This window comes from Fukomys damarensis, unplaced genomic scaffold (genome assembly GCF_012274545.1).
Source record: "Fukomys damarensis isolate Sample0158 unplaced genomic scaffold, DMR_v1.0_HiC HiC_scaffold_37, whole genome shotgun sequence".
NCBI classification, from domain to species: domain Eukaryota; kingdom Metazoa; phylum Chordata; class Mammalia; order Rodentia; family Bathyergidae; genus Fukomys; species Fukomys damarensis.
This window is the reverse complement of record NW_022900949.1, coordinates 45,878,807-45,899,379: the sequence shown is the minus strand read 5'-3', so window position 1 is coordinate 45,899,379 and position 20,573 is coordinate 45,878,807. Positions and strand designations below refer to the sequence as shown.

Sequence of the window (20,573 nt, the reverse complement as noted above, 5' to 3'; positions counted from 1 at the left end):
AGCATCCAATCTTATACACCTCTCATTTTTGAAATACTTACCCCCTTGGAGTCTAGATTTCTCTTTCTGCTTATGTATTCCATAGAGTGACAGGAGGGATAATTCTGATAATTCTCTCAACTTAGTCATGGTGTCCTTTGTGGCCCAGGAGGGTAGAGTGAAGTTGTGAACACCCTGCAGCAAATAAAAAGGAAGAGAATATGTGTACATTTTTATTTACGAATAACTTTTTCGTTGACTGTAAAAAGATTCTCCATCTGGGTGTGGTGACATACGCTTGTAGTCCCAGCACTCAGGGAGCTGAGGCAGGAAGATCACCCCAAGTTTGAGGCCACCCTGGCCTGCTTGGTGAGTTTGAGGCCAGTATGAACTACATAGCAAGACCTTGTCTCAAAAAACAAAACAACCCCCACCCCACCCTGAAAAAAGATGCTCTTTCATCTCTAAGAGCTACTGGGGCCAGTCTTTCTTATCTTGTCATTTCTTTTGAAGAATTTACATTATGATTTTTCAAGAATAATGATTTCTAGAATTTACATTATGATACATATGATTTTTCAAAAGAAAAAGAATTACAGAAACTAACTTTCTCTTTTCTATCACAACCTCTGGCTTGACTCTGAGTCAGTGTGTGATTTATATTTTGCGGATTAAGTGTAGAGTAGGACAAGGATGTACCATGTTCTTTTATGAAAGGTTCTAAACCTTTCTATAAGCCTGTGGGAAAGGCAAAGTCCAACAGAATTAGATGACATTTCCTTAAAAGCCAGATGAGGCCAGTTAGGAAGGGAATGTATTTCTGGAGCCTTTGATAACATATGCCTGTCCCTGTGAACTTCTAGCTTCCTGATTCTGGGACATGGTAAATAGTAGGGCAGGTAGAGACCTTGCACCAGTATTCTTTACCCATTAGGAAGAGTTGAGGATTCTCCTAGTTTTAAAGCCTTTGGGGGAGGGAGAGAGAGAGAGATCATAAAAGAAGAGAGCAAAGGGAAGTGAAACAGGACAAATAGACAAGAGGGATGTGAGAAACATACCACATTACATGGCCTCATTGTGGAACAGCTCAGATTAAGCCAGAGCAAGAAGCTGGATGTGTAGCTCAGTGGTGGAGCATGTACTCAGCCTGCCTGAGGCCCTACGTTAATACCCAGAATAAACAAAACAAGCACAATGAAAAGGAAGAAAAACATAGAATGTAACTAAGAAGTATGTTCTTGTCTTCATTGAAGATCTTTTATAAAGGTAACAAATCTTCATTGAGACAGATACTGATAAAAAAGGTGAAGGTATTAAGAAAGCAGCATGTGGCGGGGTCAGTAAGCTGCTATGGGTGGGGGAAACTCATCTCAGAGCTAGGAAAGCAACTTCTTCCCTCTGTGCACTCAAAACAAGGATAGAAAGTACTTTTTTCTCCTGCCAGAAATGGAGCCCGGTGAGCAAAAAACATCATATATCTTTGAAAAAACAATACTAATTTAGTTACAAAGATTATTCCAAATGCACCACACAGCAAAACTGTTCTGACCCAATACACCAGTTTTAATGGCCGGGCTTATAGCTGTCTTGTTTCTTTCTGCAACCAGAAATTGGACAATTTTTCTCTCCTCTTTTGTGTAACATTTTGTTTTTCATTAAAACCTGTGACAGAAACCCAGCATTCCTGAATGACTGCAAAATAAGTAAGTGACAATGTAGAGAAGAAAAGCAATTTTGTTTGCAATTTTCTAAAGGGTGGAATCATAAATAATGGGAAATAAAAGAGAAGTCAAGATTTTTAGGACTGTAAAAGAAAAGTTTGAATTATGTGTCAATATCAAAGGGTGTATCAGAAATAGACAGGTAGATAAAAAAGAGAAGAAAGATATATCCACCTGTTTCAAAATAGGAATAAATCATAAAATTAGATTGAAAATTAATCTTTAATATTTTCTCTTTTACCTCACAATGTAAAGGATCGTAGACTCTACTCCAAATTCCAAAAAGGTCCTGGCTTTGGAATCCTGAAAGTGTTGGCAAGGTTTCTATAAAATCCTGGAACAAACACAGAGAAAAAATATTTCGATATAAATATTTATATATTTGTCATCTGTAGCACACAGTATTTTGATATTTTAGGATGGATCGCTTTGCTGTGAGGAGCTGGCCCACCATTATGAGATGGTTAGTAGTATCCTGGCCTCTGCCCCATTCACGTTAGTAGCCTCCTAGTCTTCGAGTCACGACTGCCCGAATTGTCTCCAGACATTGCCAAATGGTTCCTGCATTGCGAATTTGTGCCCAGTGAGAATCGCTGTTCTTCACAGAAATGCCTACCAGTAACTTTGGGTGTGTTAACAACAGGCAAAGAACTTCATGCACACACACTAATTCACTGTTTCTCATTAGTACATGAAAAGCGCATGTAAATGCAGGCTTACTGCTTCATTTCTCTTGGGATCTGACTGAAGTGCTCTGCCTAAGATTCTTTTTAGAAGTAAGTGAAGAGTAATTAATATATAAATGAATGCATTGGGTGAAAGGAGAAAGCAGAGGCCTGGCCAAAGCTTCCCGGGAAAAAACAACAGGATCTAGAACTGGTCTCTGACCATGACTGAGAAATCTGAGTGAAATGCAAATGTTTCACTAGTTTCTATGTTCTTAGATTGTCATAATGAGACTCATGCAGCTATCTGTTGAAATTGGCAGCAATTTCTGGGAACACTTTTGGAAGATGTTGTTTGTCTCATGAATACATTTTGTAGGAAACTATATTTTGCCAATATTAACCCCAACAGACATCCATAAAATAAATTGAAATCATTGTTAAAGAGCTCCCCACCTCCTCAACCCCACACATAAAAGTTCCAAGGCCAGATGATGTTATGGAGGAGGAAATTCTCCCAAAATTTTCAAAAGTAAAATGTTTTAATGCTATGTGAACTGTTTGGGGGCATAGAAAGAAAACTCAAAAATTTTTGAGTCAGATGTATCCTCACTATTGACAAAAACTACCCCAAAACTAAAACTATAGTTCAATGTCACTTGTAAACATCAGTGCAAAAGAGCTAAACAAAAATTAGTAATTCAATGTCACATTTGAAGAAAAGGCTTTGATTTGAGAATAGTTGAAAAATCTTCATTTAAAAAAACAAACACTTGAAAACAGGGAAGATGGATACTTCCTTAATTTGATAAAAATATATGTATTGCATTTTGGCTTAAAAGCCAGCATGATTAAAAGGAGAAACCTCCCCAGTACCAAAATAAAACCAAAACCAAAACCAAACAACAATAAAAAAGGAGAAACCCACCTATTCCCCAGCTGGGTATTTTTCCAAAAGAATTAAAAGACTCATACCACAGAGATATATGCACACCCATATTTATAGCGGCACAGTTTGTAATAGCTAAAACTTGGAAATAGCCCAATTGCCCATCAGTTGGAGACTAAAGAAGATGTGTTTTGTCTATAAAATGAAGTACTACACAGCCATAAAGAATGAAAAACTAGAGACATTTATAGCTAAATAGATGCACGTTGAGGTCATACTCTTTTTTTTTTTTTTGTACCGGGGATCGATCTCAGGTCATTATGCTTTCCAGGCAGGCAGCAGAACTAAATACCCGGCTCAGCGGCCATACTCCTAAGTGAAATAACTAGAACACACTTAAGTAAACACCAAGTAGTTTCTCTGGTGTGAGAAACTAAAAGTTAAATAAGGTTAAATTGTATAACTGATAATGTGAAATAGGAAAAAAAATGGCTTAAGGAGTAAGGGAAGGGGGAAGGATAGGGGAAAGGAAAGAAGGGAAAAGAAAAAATATGAGAAAACAAAATAATGAAAACAAAGTTTTTGTAAATAGGGAAGGGTGGAGGGGGTGAAGGGAAGGCAGGGGTATGGGAAAAAATGAGAACCAAGACCTGTCATGTAAAGGTACAAGATCCCAATGATGAATGTAATTGTACTGTATACCTAAAAAGCACCAATAAACTCAATGAAAAAAATTAAAAGCAAAATATTAAATATTTTTATTATGGAAAAAAGGAGAAAAAACTCTATAATCAAGAATAAGATAAGGACACCTGCTACCAACACTACCACATAATTTTATACTGTAATTACTGACAAATAAAAATAAACAAATGACAGAAATCAGAGGTATAAATACCAGAAAATTAGAGGGAAACTGTTATTAGTTGCAGATATTAAAAACTTGGAACAAACATCAAAAAGTGTAATGACTAAGAAGAAAATCCTAAAATCTTTAAAATAATAAAAGGAAAAACATACTGTATTCTTGAAAAAGAAGACTTAATATTTAAAAAGTGCAAATTCTACCTAAGTTAACTTATAAATTTAATATGATCCCAAGAAAAACACTAAAAAAGTAAATATTTTGGTACTATAGTAGCTGACTCAAAAGTTTGCAAAAACATTAACAAATATAGCCATGAAAACTCAGAAAATGTAGAGCAATGAAAGATGGCCAACACTTTAGATATTAAAGCATAATACAGAGTCTTAGAAATTAAAACCATAGTTTTTGCTGAGTGAACTGAATAGAAATTCCAGAAAGATTCTATATATGAGGGAATTTAAGTAATAGCTTAACTAAATGAAAATAGATGAACTTTTCAATAAATAGTGATGGGACATTTAAATAATCTGGGAAGAAACCGTCAGCAGGATATGAGTGTCAAAACTAACACTAGTACAAACTGAGAATGGATGCAACATATAAATGAAGCTGTCAAAGAATTAAAAGAAAGGCTTGGATACTTCCCTCATAACGTAGTAAATAAGAAACTCAAAATATAGAAGCCATCTAAGAATATATGGAAATACTTACAGCCTACATGGCCAAAACATCATAAATAAAGTCAACAGGCAAATACATGTAACAGCAATACATGTACTATAAACCGGGCATGGTGGCGCACGCCTGTAATTCCAGCACTCGGGAGGCTGAGGCAGGAGGATCGCTGTGAGTTCAAGACCAGCCTGGGCTACATAGTGAGTTCCAGGTCAGTCTTGACTATACAGTGAGACCCTGTCTCAAAAAAAAAAAAAAAAGTATGAAAACAATGCATGTACTATATAAAAATTGCCATTCATATCACAGGCAGGACTATTAAAATATACAATGAAAGTATCTAAAATATATAGGAAAAACAAAAACCAGTAACAAAAGAAAAATAATAAAGGTACAGGAATAGACAAAAAATACAAATAATATTTAAGTAGATGAAGAAACCCAAGTTTTTGTAAGAGAAAAGCAGTAGACACAATGTGGTATAAGAGTGGTAACAGTGGTCTTTCTTATCTTATTCCTAATTTAGGAAGGATAAGTCCAGTGATACCTTTCTCATTTATCAGGTTTGCAAATTCTTCCAACATTTTCTACATATTATTGGCAAGATTGGGGAGAAATAGTAACCTCTTGCAGGCCTGATAAGGATAGAAATTGATCTAACCTCTCTAGAGGGAAATCTGATAGTATTTCAAAGAGACCCAGAATTTCTGATATAATATTGCATAGATATTCTTGTGAAATTATTCAGATTCACAATGCATTCACTTAGACTGTAAAAATGAAATATTGTAAATAACCCATATTTTCATCAATAGGGGCTGGTTAAGTAAATTATGGTGAATCCACCAATTTGAGTACAGCACATTTACAAAAAAGGAAGAAAAGTTGGGGGAATTCTTTGTATACAGAAAAATATTTCAAAAACATTTATTAAACAAAAAACAAAATCAACAATAAGAAAAAAATCCAAGTGCCCCGGGTTATAAACAGTATATCACTCTTGTGTAACAAATTGTGTAACAAATTGGGAAACTATCAGAAAACCCTTGTGTTATCTTGTGTATGCATAAAGAAACTGGAAATGATTGGGAAAACAATGCCAGTGTTTACTCATGGTGTCCTTGAGAGACTTCCCACTGTATTTCTTTTTATTCTTTCTGATTTTTGTACCCAATGTATAACTGACTCAAAGATTAGTGTTTTTTTTTAAATATAAAGCTTTGCATCTACCTTTTGGGAAGAGGATAGTTCTTAAAACAAAAACAAAAAGTTATTCTTTTTTGATATGCTTGTGTTTTTTTGAGACAGGGTCTTGCTTTGCAGTTCAGGCTAGTCATGAACTCACTACGTCACCCAGGCTGGCTTTGAACTTTCTGAAGTCCTACTGCCTCAGCCTCCCAAATGCTGGGATTATAGATGTGTGCCACCACACCTGGCTTCAAGAAAATCTATTCTGTGTATAGAAAAACCCCCAGTGCTTCAGCCTTGATAAAGCAGGTGATGTTAGGATCACTTGCACCTGGTTCTTGATAGGGGCATAGGAACAAATTTGAAGAAGACTGGCTTCTCTACTGGTTTTTGGCCTTTTGTACAGGGAAGCAGATCAGGTAACAATGATTTCCCACACCCAATATTCTAAGTCAGTGGTGGGAAACCTAAGGCACGCGCACTGCAGTGGGCTGTTGGTATCACTGAAATCTCTAGAAGGTTCTCCATCATTCTTCTAAGCCATTGCTGTAATCAGCCGTTGAAGATATGTTCACCCCATGGTTTTAAGAAGCTGAAGCTTAGCCAGGCATGAAGGTGCATGCTTGTAATCTCAGTACTTGGGAGACTGAGGTATGAGGATCCTGAGTTTGAGGCCAACTTGGGATACATAGTAAAGCCAGCGTGGAGTGCAGTACGTAGTGACACTGTCTCAAAAAACAATAGAAGGAGAAGCTGTTAAAGCATCACCCTTTGTCTTGCCTTTCACACTCAATTATACCACTAAGCAATACTACTTTTAACCTTATAAGGTTGAATCCTTTTCTGGAATTCCTCCGATTTCAAAGTCTCACTCTTGAGTTCTTGATAACGAGGACAGTTCTTGAAAGGCAGGTAGAGCAACTGGGGACAAAAGAAAAATCATTAGACCTTAGTTAGTTGGCAGAACCTTGACAAGGAAGCTGCACAAGAGATGGATGGAGGGGGGAGGTTGGGAAGGGGAGGGGATGAAAAAAGAATGATGATGATGTGTTATGTGCATGCTCAAACTCTACACACGGAGCATAAACATTATGTACGACACACGGGTACTAACAAAGAAAAGGATCTGAGAAAAATTAGCTGCACCAGCCTCATTAGGACTAAAGCAACCTTAATAAAAGATTCAAATGTGCTTTGAGCTAAGGTGAAATTCTAAAACTGGAAGGAACAAGACAAATGGTCAGCATATCTCAAAATAAGTAGAATATATACCCAGATCTGAAACATCTTATTTTTTTTTCTTTCATGAACTGGCCTAACTAGGAATGTGCTGTTAGTAAATATTCACAACTGGTGGGTTTCTGTATGAAAAACTATTATCTTGCTTGTTCCCCAAGCCCTTTAATTTCTACCAGTTGGTGCACATCTGTGTAAACCCTTCTTCCCCACAAGAATATTAGAGGTTCTGGAAAGACTCTTAAGACATCAATTAACCATAAGTTGGCTTCAGTTCTTGTAAATTTTCAGACTATTAAAATGAAGGTGTATATTAAATGTATGGAAAATGCAATTTAAAACCTATTACAAAGACAACATGATAATCTTAAAAGAAGTTAAAATTCCATAATCTCTTGTAGTTTTAACTATAATTTATAGGTTGGTGACTCCCTGGTATATTTTGTTAGCTGGGCACGGTGGTGCATGCCTGTAATCTTAGCACTCTGGGAGGCTGAGGCAGGAGGATCACAAGTTTAAACCCAGCCTGGGCAAGTTAGCAAGCCTTTATCTCAAAAAATTAAGAAAAGGGCTGAGGATATAGCTCAGTGAGAAGGCCCTGTGTTCAATCCCAAGTACCACACATAAACAGGTACACATACACATGTATTTTGTTGCTTTTACTTTCCATCTGTCCTGAATTTCCAGCCCCTGGTGGAGAGCACTGTTGGAATGTTTGGATACTGAAGACCTTAACTTTAACGTGTTCAAAGCTGTACTCAACTTTTTCATCTTTAATCATATCCCCTTGGCAAATTCTCTTCTTTTACCAATGGCAAAATTTATAAAGCTGCTTTATAGACTACTTTTATTTGTCTACTTTTGGAATGTATTTAAAATAAGTCCCTTTTGGTTCTTTTCTTTTTTCTTTTCTTTCTTTTTTTTTTTTTGGTTATTTTCATTGTCTCCTCACAATCTAAGCCACCATAATCTGTTTTTCAACTTCTATAAGAGCTTCTATTTGATCAACTGACATCTTTTGCTCCTACCTATGTGACCTAGCTTAAATTTCTTCTCAGCCCTAACCTTATATCTATAAGAACCAAGTTTTCAGGTCAAGGTGGGCTCCCTCTGTGCCCTTTGCCCACCTCTGTGCCCCTTGCCCAGAACAGAGTTGCAGAAATTCCATTCTGTATGACAGTCTCCCTGTGTTCTGTTCCTCTTTTTAGGGCAGGCTGTCTTAGGGCATCTCTGCATCTCCACCCTGTTTCTGTTCCTCTTTTTATGATCCAAAGATGAATTCTCCATGCTTAAGATAATTTGATTTAGCCAACATAGGTATTAGTCATAGCTGACATAGGTAGCCACCTGCTGATATCATTGCTTACATATGTAGTCTTTGTTAATTATAGAATTTATTTAATCAGATGCTCTTTAAAAAGAGGAATTAATTCTGTGAATGTAGGTATTAGTAATTTTCCAGTAAGTACCCTCCCAGTGCCCTTCGAATATCTAATAGTAAGCGAGAGCTAAAAATAGGACCTATAAAAAGGAAGAGTCTCCCTAACCTTATATAAGCCTGCTTCAAAGATGGATCTGGGCTCTCCGTCTGAAGCCGCTGTGACAGTGACACCCAAGGGTCCAGGCTCGAGCTTGCAATAAACTCCTCTTGTAATTGCATCGGACCTGACTCGTTGGTGGTCTTTGGAGACTTTGCAACTTGGGCATAACAATATCCTACCCCATGTAAATAAATCCCCATTCAGGCAGCTTGGTTTATGATACTGGCTCTAAAACTTGGCCCTCCATAGAATTGTGTCGGGAGATTATTTTTAAAATACTCATCCCTGGGTCCTACCCGCAGAAAGTTTGATTTGTTAGGAGCAGTGCCCTGTGCATCAGCAGTTTTGAAAACTCTCCAGGTGATTCTAATATGACACTTAGGGAAGAAGATTGCTTAGGGATCCAAAAGGCCTTGTTTTGATCCTAAAGTGGTAGCCATGTGACTTTGGGTCACTTCTGTTTGTTATTTAACTTCTCCGAGAACTGTTTTGCCCTTGCTGTACAAGAGTACAATACTGTTGCCCTTCAAGGTTGTTATAAAAGGTTAATAAGATGGCAGATGTTGTATATGTGCAAAAGCAAGCACAACGATGACATATATAAAATGTTGCACACCAATTATGCACTCAAATTTTTCTTTTCTCCTCTATCTAGGAATGCAGATTTTCATAGGCAGGAACAGTGTTTGAAAGGAAGGGAGATCTTTAGATTCTCGAGAGAGAAGAAACTTATGTTGGGCATCAAAGTTCAGGGAACTGAAGGTGGAGCACCAGGAGATTTGTGTGTTTATGTACGTGTATAAAGACGGGAGAGAGGAGAATGGACAAAAGTTGAAATGGTGACAAAACAAAAGGGATGATAGCCAGTCAAAGAAAAATTCAGTTCCTACTGTCTCTTTTGTAGGGCTTCCCATGTTCTATGTTGTCCCTTGAACCTTTATTTAAGAAAGAAAAAGACTTCCCAGCCCAAGGCATGAGCAGAATCCCAGATTCTGAGCAAGTCCGAGCAGCCTGGCCTCCCTTATTCCTGGCCCATGTGAACTCTCTCAGACCTCCCTGTGTACTGACCTGATCTTCAGACAGAGCAACTGTGTGCACTGGAATGGGCTGCCAGAGCAGGCTGGGATTCCAGATGCTGGTGCCCCATGGGGGAAACAGGGCTGCTAGGTTTGCCAGAGCGCTCATCAAAGTCCGGTCAATATCTGTGCTTTGAATATAAACCTAGAGTGGGAAAAGCAAGGCAGAGGCCAGATTAGAGGAAATGTGAGATTTTCTTTCTGTGGGGCTAACAGGTATCAGAAAAAGAGCAGGACATCCACACTAAACTAATAGCAGGCTTCGTGGGAACATTATAAGCACAGTATCTGCTATAGGACAGGTGATGTTATGAGCATACCATGGGGCAAAGTAACCTAGTAGGCCAACAGTTGAGTTGACAAAATACCAATCAAGCAGCAGCTACCCGACAAGTCATAGTATTTACACAGATAGATGTTCATGCAATTTTAAACTTACTCGCATCCATACATTTTTATGAAAAAATCCTACAATGATGATATATTTATAAACAACATCTCTGACTGGATAGGTTAACTGAAAAATAGGCAAAACATGTTTACATATGTGGAATTATTTTAGTTCTTTCAAGAGTCAAGTTTCCCTTTCTTGGCTCCCCAACTTGCCTGTTCAGGTTTGTAGGACTCATTCAAGAATGTTCCATATCTTTTCCTTAAATACTCTCCAAGTTCATAATGCTGTTTCATTCCAAGCTATAGAAAAAAAGTAAAAATTAGGAAAAGTATGAATCATGTTATCATAGGAATTCATTTTCATCCCTCCTCCTTGTAAATGTGGAAGTGAACAAGTTGTGCTTCAATGGTCCTACTTTAAAATACACACTTAAATGAAAACAGGAAAAGAAAGCTGTGATTGTGAGTCGGGACTGACTCCCTAAGGATACACACCCTTTCATATCTGTTAGCACTTGTAGAGACTTGCACTTAGTATTTGGTTGATCATTGGGGGTTGACCTGATCTAAAGTAAGTGGTTCATCTGTGAAGCTATCCATTCTTTCAAGTGAGGTGGGAGGACCCTGGAAGAACAACTAAGATGTCTTTGTTCCCCAGTTCACCTTCTCCTTCTTCCTTAGAAGTACTGCTCCTTGTATGTAACAAACCACTTCTAATAGGAGTCCCCAACCAGTACAGGTCCTGTTAAGAACTGGACTGTACAGCAAGAGAGCATGGCAGGGCAAGCAACTGAAGTGCCATCTATATTCACACCCAGTCCCTGTCACTCACGTCATGGCCTGAGCTCTGCCTCCTGCCAGAGCAGCAAAGGCACAGGGTTCTCTCAGGAGAGTGAACCCTACTATGAATGGTACATGGGAGGGATCTAGGTTTTATGCTCCTTATGAGAATCTAATGTAAAATAATAGAAATGAAGTACATTATGTGATGATAATAGAAATAAAATGTACAACATAATAATAATGAAAATAAAGGTCATAATAAAGGTAATGCCCTTGAATTATCCTGATCTGTGGAAAACTGTCTTCCACAAAACTGGTCCCTGGTGCCAAAATTTGGGGACTACTGGCTTATAAGGAAGGTTCAATCCCAGTGTATCCAGTTGATAAATAAAATTCTGATATCATTGCTTCCCAAAGTTATGTTTTCCCAAGCCTGAGGATTCATTCAGCTTATGGATTAGCAGACATCTTCCCCCTCTTTTTGCAGGTGAAGCCTGAAAAACTCAAGAGCTGTCTTAGAAGTCTTTCTTTGGCTCTCTTCAGGTATTCAAACTCATATATTTTATTGTTTGTGTACATCTCTCATGCTTAAATAAAGCCAATAAAGGTTTTTGTTTTTTGCTTTTGTTTTTTTGAGACAGGGTCTCACTATGTAGTTGAGACTGACCGGGAACTCACTATGTAGCCCAGCTGGTCTTGAATTTACAGCAATCATCCTGCCTCAGCCTCCCGAGTGCTGGGATTACAGGTGTGCGCCACCACACCCAGCCAAGCCAATAAAGTTTTTAAAATTTTGCAAAACAGACAATTTTGTCTGTATTTCCCTGAAGACTCATCAAGAACCTCTAACTGAAAATCCCCTAACCAACCTGAGTGAGTTGCCCAAACCCATCTGGCCATGAAGATTCTCTGATGGGATCATTAGGAAAAGTGCCAATGGGACTTCTGTCTCCATGACGAAACACCTGAAAATAGATATGCCACAGTAAGGTCACAAATTTCACTTGGGTGTTTTGCTTCTGCTCGTCAATTAGGATTTCTTCTAAACCCCTGGTTCTCAACCTTTGCTGCCCACTGGAGTCACCGGGGGAGTTTCAGAGATTTCTGAGGATGAGGTTCCATCCCTAGCAATTTTGAACTCTTAGCCTGGGATATGACTAGGACATTAGGATTTCGAAGACTCCCTAAATACATCCCTGGTTAAGAAGCACTATTCTGGCTTGAGGATGTAGCTCAGTCATACAGCACATGTTTAGCAATGTCTGAAGATCTGGGTTCCATTTTCAGCACTGTAAAATAAAAACAAAACCAATTATTCTGAGCTCACTAATGCTTTTCTTGTATTTGAGGTAAGCTAGAATCAAGAAAATTAGCCATTGAAGGTAGGTGATATATAAATGGAGCTAGGTTTGTGTATTGGATAAGGTAGGAAGGATCACAAAGCTTACATGATTGCATTATTGCAGTTAGACTTTGATGAGAATACTCCTCCCTTCACTGCCATTATAGTAATAATAGTGTTAAAAATGTACAGGCTTTTTAAAGTGACATGTTGAATTTGTGACCATTTTGAGCCAGTCATCTGTTAGTTTTTAGGAAGTTCAGGGTAAAGGAATCGCAGACAGAGAACTTAGGTGAGTTAACTCAACACCTCAATAACATATATGTACATAATGCTATTTTAATTGCAAATTTCCCTTTAGGAAGAATAGTATGAACTTTTGAAACCTTGGTATTTTAATTGTTAAATGCTTTCAGCAGAAGATACCAATCCAAAGATACCAAGCTATTTTATAACCAAAAGAAAGAAAGAAAAATAAGAAGTACAAGATAGGGTTGATGATAGAGCATGTACCAGGCCCTGGGTTCAATCCCCAGAATGTCGACGTAATCTAAACTGAACCAAACACAACAAGAAGTACAAGACAAAGTCTATACTGATTTCAGCAAAAAAAAAAAAAAAAAAATTTTTGACAGAAGTTCTCACTAGGTAGTTCTGGCTGGCCTTGAGCTCCCAGAAATCCTCCTGTCTCAGCCTCCCAAGTGTTAGGATTACAGGCATGTACCACCATGCCCAGCTACCAAGGACTGAGGAGGGCTGCACAACATTTTGCTTTATCTGAGGTTACCTGTGTCTGTCACTTGTACTACTGGCTAAGATGTTTCATTGAAAAGTGAACCAAGATGGATGCTTTTTGAAACTGTTTTACTAACAGCTCAGTGGGCACTGAATAAGGAAGGAACAGTTTCACACTTCAGGTATTTTTGAGAAGGGATTCTATGACAGTGAGACAGCTTTCTTCTCACACCTGGGTTGTGTCTCTGGTATTTAAAGAAAACTGATCTTTTGACCCCCTAGATCAGTGAGATATTAAACGAGTAGTAGAACAGGCTGTAGAAAACAGAGGGACAACTGGGTGTGATGGTACACACCTGTAATCCCAGCACTAGGGAGGCTGAGGCAAGAGGATCAAGAATACAAGGCCAGCCTGGCTGACATAGTAAGTTCAAAACCAGCTGGAGACAGCGAGCTCTTGTCTCAAAAAAAAAAAAAACCAAAAAACCCAAACAAATAAGACTAATAGGTGGACAACACTGCAGTGGGTTGTAACAAACTGTTTCTGTCTGGTAAGGAAATGTGTCATGGGAGGGTGCCCTCCAGGCAGGAAGTACAGTTGTGTGTCACTGTTCTCTAGGGTTGACTTGGTGGTGATCAGGAATTACCAAGGTTAACTGTTAGTATCTTTCTTTTCTACAATCAAAACACACTGAGACTGTTTACTTCCTAAGCAATTGTGCGATTGCAACATTCCCAGGTCTAAGTAATAAAAGTTGTTACATGGTTTCAATAGATTACTGTACCCATACCCCCCCCAACACACACTAGGGCTTCTCAACCTTAGCACTCTTGACAGTTTGGGCTGGTAACGCTTTGTTGTAGGAGCTGACCTTTGCACTGCAGGAGGTTCATCATCCTCTACACACTAGCAGCCAGCAGCATCCTCCTATTGTGACAGTAGAAAAGGCTAGCTGCCCCCTTTTTTGTCTTTTTGAAGTGTGATTAAAAAAAATATGGTGCATGCTGCTTCCAAATCCACTCCAGGGAAAGGCAGGCTCATAAAAACACGATGATGTGTCTTCATCTGCCTTCTTCAGTAGATCTGACACCCAAGTCAAAGATCTGGCTCTTCCCCAAGTCAAAATGAGCACGAAAGGGAAGCGTTTTGAATTGATTCAGGACATTGAGCCAGACCTGATAATATGACTAAAGTCATTCGTGAAAGATGGCTTCCAGAACTGCTTCAGAAAGTGGCAGGAACATGAAATAAGTATGTTCGCAGTGAAGGGGAGTACTTTGAGGAGGATTGATGCAATAGATCTTTTATTATAGTCAATTTTTAAAAAATCAACACACACCATATCTTTGGGGGGGCGGGGATCGGGGATCGAATTCAGGACCTTGCACTTGCAAGGCAGGCAGCAGAACCACTGAGCTGAATCCCTGGCCCAACACCGTATCTTTTGACCATACCCGTATCTTCAACTAGTGCCTAAAACGGTAAAACACAAAGATATCATAGGTTTGGTCTCATTCTTCCAGCTGTTCAGTGGTTTTCCTGCCAGCTTCACCAAGGGCTGGTTATGTTCATCCTCATTTATCAACAAGGTGTGCTGCCTATGCTCCTTTCTTCTTCCTGCCTTCCCTTCTCCCATCTCCCCCGTCTTTGCTTCTAGAACTCGCCTGGAGTCCCGTAAGCCATCATGCTGTCCTTTCAGGTTTGGAACCCAACACACACCATAATCTTCGGGCTGATGCTGGAAATCCTGGAAGCGACCTTGGCTTGATGTTAAACTCCTCTCCCTGTTATGATAGGGTAACACTTGAAGACTCTCTTAATGCACAAAGATTACCACGAATGAAACCCTATTTTATTTTGTTCTTTTAGGATCCAAGAAATAAATCTGATAATAAAGAGGACTAGAAAATAAAATGGAGTTGGGTGTAGTGACTCATGCATGTAATCCCAGCAACTTGAGAGGCTGAGGCAGGAGGACTATAGGTTGGAGGCCAGCCTGAGAAATTTAGGGAACTCTTATCTTAAAAATACAAAAGGTCTGGGGATATAGCTCAGTGGTAGAGCACACCACCAGTCAACCCCTAGCACAGCAAAAAGAAAACAAAGATAAATAGACTGGAGAGAGTATGAAGGAAATAATCAGTGTGAGAATACATCCTGCACTCATCAATGAAGAAGGTGGGATAAGACTAACAAGATTTTTATCCAGGACCAAGGAAAAACAAGAAGCCCATGGGAAAGAGATGTATTGAAAACTGTATTCCAGTGTTCTCAAGCTCTAAATGTGACAGAAAAGGCCTGGCTGTCCCATATCTTAGGCCAGGTTTTAAACCTCTACTTTATCAATGACCAGGTGACCCCGGGAAAATAATTACATTCTGGACACTTCAATTTATCTCGCTGTAGAATAAGAAAATCATTATTTACTAGGCAGGAGCAACATGAGAATTCAGTGTATAATATACATGTAAGGTCATCAGTATAGTACTGAGCACACCAGGATGCATCTAACATATGGGATTTTCTATTATATTTGTTACTGTTATTGTTGTTATTGTATTATTCATGCATTTAATTTAGATACCTCATATATTCTTTTCCTACTGGTGATAATTGGCATCACATAGGTGTTTATATTAGGTAATGGGCATTACCTGTTGAGCACAAGGAAATCCAACCCTCTTCTTTTAAGAAATACCTTTATTACTTTCTAATCATCTATTCTCTACTTCTATTTAAACAAGAGCAATAATTGAGAGCTGGGTTAATGATGCACTCCTGTGGGCCCAACACAGAAGCCTGGGAGGTTGAGGCAGGAAGATCATAAACAACTTAGTGTGAAGACCCAATAATACACACACATACCCCACACACGAGCACTGTTTATTCCTTTAGATTTAGGACACTTTGGCACGTTCAAGTGCCTACAGTGGCAATCTGATTGGTTGAAATGTCTTGAGCCAAATACAATTTTTAATTTGCTTCCTTGAGAATTTGCAAAATGCACTGGGACGTGACAGGGAGATGTCCCTGTATATAAACTGAGAGAATCTCCGACCTGGCTTGGCACCATGGCTTAGTGTCCAGTGGTCTCCCAGCAAACATCTTGAAAGAACCTGCAGGTCCCCAGAGGCAACTGTGCCTCACGTTGGCTTGTGTGACTACAGAGCCACATAGCAAAGGAGAGAGATGCCAAGGCAGTTTGTGAGCTGATGCTTTGGTTCTCCTGTGGATACTTTTATGGGCTTCATTTTCTTAGAAGACACACCATAAATTCTATGCCATCAGAACACCCAGAGTCCGGGGTCCTTGGTGTACCAAAGATGAACTCTAGCTCGTTTCTTATTACCTGATGTTATTCTAAGATAATATTAGAGGCCTTAAGGGCAAATTTGAAGATTCAAAATACCAATAGTAAAGTACCTAGCATCTGGTGAATGCTCACATTAGCTATAATTACAATTCTACTTTAATGGAATTGGAAAAAAAGAGGTTTACAGGTCTTGAGATGTACATGCCTGTGGCCAAAGGTATTGTTCCATCATGAATAATGATGACGAAAGCAAGGAAAATGGCAACAGACTCCTTCAGCCATTGTCATGGAGGGTCAGAAAGTCAAAGGGCGAAATCTGCCTAACTCTTGGCGTCAAGCAGATAAATATACATTTCATAAATATACATTTTCAATGTATGTTTTTCTAGTTTGTATTAGATCAGATGTTCAAAGCTACAAAGAAAACTCCTGAACTTAAAAGACATGTAAATACATCACCTTTTTGAGACTAAAGAGAATATAGAGAAAAAACTGGCATTTTAGTATTTCTTTTTTTGAGACAGGGTCTCTCTATGTAGTTCAGGGTGGCCTTGAATTCACTATGTAGCCCAAACTGGCCTCAAACTCATGGTGACCCTCCTGCCTCAGCCTCTCAATTACAGGTGTGTGCAAAAAGTGGTATTTTAATTAACTGGTTAGGTGAACATCATAAAGCACACATGTGGGGTGTATTACTCCATGTACACTACACATAAACTGATGATAATTACAATGTTTAGGGCACTTACAAGAAAGGCTGGCTTATAAGTGCTTTTTATGTATTAACTCAAGTAAGCCTCACATCAACTCCATGAGGTGCTATTATCCCCATTTTTACTAATGACAAAATTGAGGCACAAATAAGTTAATTTATTCAGCTAAAATCATACAAGTAGTAAGGGATGAGCTGGCATTCTACCCCAGACTGTCTAATTCTTTGGCCTGCAAAATTCTAATTCTTAACTACTGTGCCATTGTGTAGTATGGACTGTTTTAATTTCTTTAATGTTTATACCTCACATTTCTATTTAAGTTTTCAAATGTTAATGACTTTTACATATGCTATCTTCATCATGTCATCATCTTTTCTGTAACCTTAATTGGAAACAGGATCATTTGGGTTTCTGTCTTTTCTTTCATGTTCACATTTGATCCATGGGGTTCCTATCTTCACAATTTAAAAATAGTATCCATTCGTTCCCAATTCTACTGCTTTCTAATCCAATTTAGTTCTTATCAATGCTTTATGTGAATGATGGTCATAGCCTTCCCTGTTCTCACCTCCAGCCTCTCCCTTCCTCAAATCATATGGTGACTCCCCCAAGACAAAGTAAGCTAAAATTCATGGGTGGGAATCCCTAGAGTACAAACAAGCTAAGTAGTTAGTCTAAAGTCTAGTAAATGGTAATTTTCTAAAAGCTTTGTTCTCTCCAAATCACAGTTACCCGTATTAAACTGATAAGTTCTAGAATAATAATTAATCATTTAGAACTTTGGTGACATTATGCTAAGTAAAAGAAGCAGATAAACAAGGAAACTATTGAGACAGAAAGTAGAATAGAGGTTGCCAAGGGTTAGGAGGAGGGAAAAATGGGTAGCTATTGCTTAATGGGTACAGAGTTGGGTTCGGGTCTCAGTTTTTCAAAATGAAAGTGTTCTGGAGGTGGATGGTGATAGAGAGCACAATATGTAAATACACATGATGCCATTGTACTCTACACTTAAAAATGTTTAAGATGGTATTTTATGTTATATACTTTTTTAATCACAATTTTTAAAACAGAATATTTAAAGATCACCTAGATTTTATCCAAAGTTGGAAAGCTTCCATTTTAGACCAGCAGCACTTTACGGTTGAATCACAGTTCACATTTCCACATGTATATCATGTCATTTGATCTTAAATACTACTCTGTGAAGTAAGAAGCATAGTTATCATTCTTATGCCAACTTTCAATTTGGGGCACTTGAAACTCAGCTATTTCACTTAAGTGACCTGTGTATGCTTCCAGACCTGGCCAATGATGATGGAATTTGAATTAATGACTGTTTAGAGTGTCCCTAAGTATGACCTGCAACTTCTATTCTGAAAATAGAGTCAATACTGGGATTAGACAGTCAGCTTGACACTCGGTGTGAGAAAGAATTTGAACCTTGTTAACGGCACCATTTGAATTTCTGCAACTGCGATTTGGAATTTATTCATCCCAGTAGAGACAATGAGCTTAGGGTTTGGACGCTGTATCACTCGGAGATGTCCTATGACTTGGCCAAGAATTCTTCATGAAGAAGTCAACCATACAGAAAGAAGAGTTGCCCACGAGAATGAGAACATGATTTGTTGTCGCTTTCTCTATAAAACACCAGTGGGATGTGATGGAGTTTTTCCCTCTAACTGAAATCACTTTGTGGTTTTACCCTGGCATAAGGGAAAGATTATGTTTTAAAATGGCATTTCCATGTTTCTGGTGGAATAATATGATACATACATGAGACTACTTTTAAAAGGCCAAGTGGTGTGTGTGGGAAATGAGTGGGCATACAAAGGAAGCAGGATTGGCCCCAAGTGATAATTATTAAACTGGTTGATGGGTACATCGTGACTCACCATACTCACCTTTGTTTCTCCATAAGTTAAACAGAAATTTGCTGAGGTCTCCCTGGGGGAAAAGGGAGAGGTGGATGCTATAGTCATTTTAGGAAACAATTTACTAGATCCTTTCCTTGAAGGATTCAGCCAGTGCCTATCGAAGACTAAGTAGTGGAGAGACTTTTTAACACAGTTTGCCCCACATTTTGTCTCCAAAGCTGATTTGACTTTGGAAACCCATTTTTTTTTTTTCTCATGCAACACCTAATAATAAGTCATTTCCGGGTGTGGTGGCACACACCTGTAAGCACTTGGGAGGGTGAGGCAGGAGGACTGCAGTGAGTTTAGGGCCAGCCTGGTTTACATAGTGAGCTCAAAGACAGCCCAAACTACATAGTGAAACTATCTCAAAAAATCAAGAGAGAGAGAGAGAGAGAGAGAGAGAGAGAGAGAGAGCGCCAAAAAAGCCAAAAGCCAAAAAGCAGAACAGAAGTCATTGAAGTAACAACAATTCCAAAGGATGTGCTTTGGTGATTCTGCTTAGAAATATCATGTTATAGCCAGGTGTGGCAGCATGCAGCTGTAATCCTAGCACGCTGGGAATCTGAGGTAGGAGGATTGAAAGTTTAAGTCCCACCTGAGTAATTTAGTGACTCTGCAAGACGCTATAAAAAAAAAAAAGAATTGGGGCTATAGCTCAGTGTAAAAGTCCTAGGCTCAATCTCTAGTTACCATTAAAGTAAGGAAGCCATGGTAGGAAAAATAATATTAGTTCCATGCAATACTCATTAATTCCTAGATAACTAACTTTGCGTTTTGGTTTTCCTTATAGAAGAATTACCCTGCAGTAGCTGAATACAATTCATCTAAGAGTGGAGAGGTGGGAAAGGAGACTCAGAATTTGTTAGCCAAGGGAGGTTAGCTGAAATTGGGAGCAAAACAGAGGGGACAAAATCTACTTATGCAGTTAACTGGTGGTTCCCGTCAAATCACAGAGTTGCCACTCAACCAGCTTGCCCAGGTTTACAGTACAACAAGAATGGTGGATATGGTACTGTTTCCACAGTCCCCATACTTTGTCTCTACTGAATGTGTTGGCGGGGAAATCATGAATCAAAGAAGTCTAGCTCACAGGTTTCCCTGTGGAAGGTACACGATTGCTTGCGGCAGAGAAGCCTGACAGCTAGCAACTTTGTTGTATATAAACTGAAAATCTGCTTCTCTGGTCTTTTGCTCTCTTTTGCTGTTGACTCATGGCCTACTAAATATTAACTGTACTAAGAATCATGATTTACATAAGCAGTTATCAGATTCTCTGCAGAGAGTAAAGAAGGAAGTTCAGAATATTCCATGCTGAGAAAACAGGAATTTCATGTTCAAGTTTTAAGTAAAACTTTGTAGTATCTTTCCAAATAAAAAATAAATGTCAAGGATTTGTACAGAAAGAAAATTTACTTATTAACCAGTCCACTTTCATTGTGTCAGATAAAAAAATTTAAGGGACCAGGAAGAGCAAGAGATCCTGTGAAAGAAAGAAGGATCTTAAATGCAGAGAGAGAGAGAGAGAGAGAGAGAGAG

The 20,573-nt window shown here is 38.6% G+C and overlaps 1 protein-coding gene across 1 annotated transcript in view; it reads right to left on the bottom strand.

Moving 5' to 3' along the window:
• The window catches only part of Acp3 (acid phosphatase 3), a 48,097-nt gene that overhangs the window by 21,861 nt on the left and 5,663 nt on the right, over positions 1-20,573 (bottom strand). Inside the window, exons 2-7 of the mRNA XM_010625458.3 lie at positions 11,884-11,979; positions 10,445-10,531; positions 9,831-9,983; positions 6,808-6,906; positions 1,942-2,034; positions 42-174 (exon numbers count right to left, since the gene is read on the bottom strand). Of these exons, the coding sequence (XP_010623760.1) occupies positions 42-174; positions 1,942-2,034; positions 6,808-6,906; positions 9,831-9,983; positions 10,445-10,531; positions 11,884-11,979 (661 nt within the window). The remainder of the gene's footprint in view (positions 1-41; positions 175-1,941; positions 2,035-6,807; positions 6,907-9,830; positions 9,984-10,444; positions 10,532-11,883; positions 11,980-20,573) is intronic.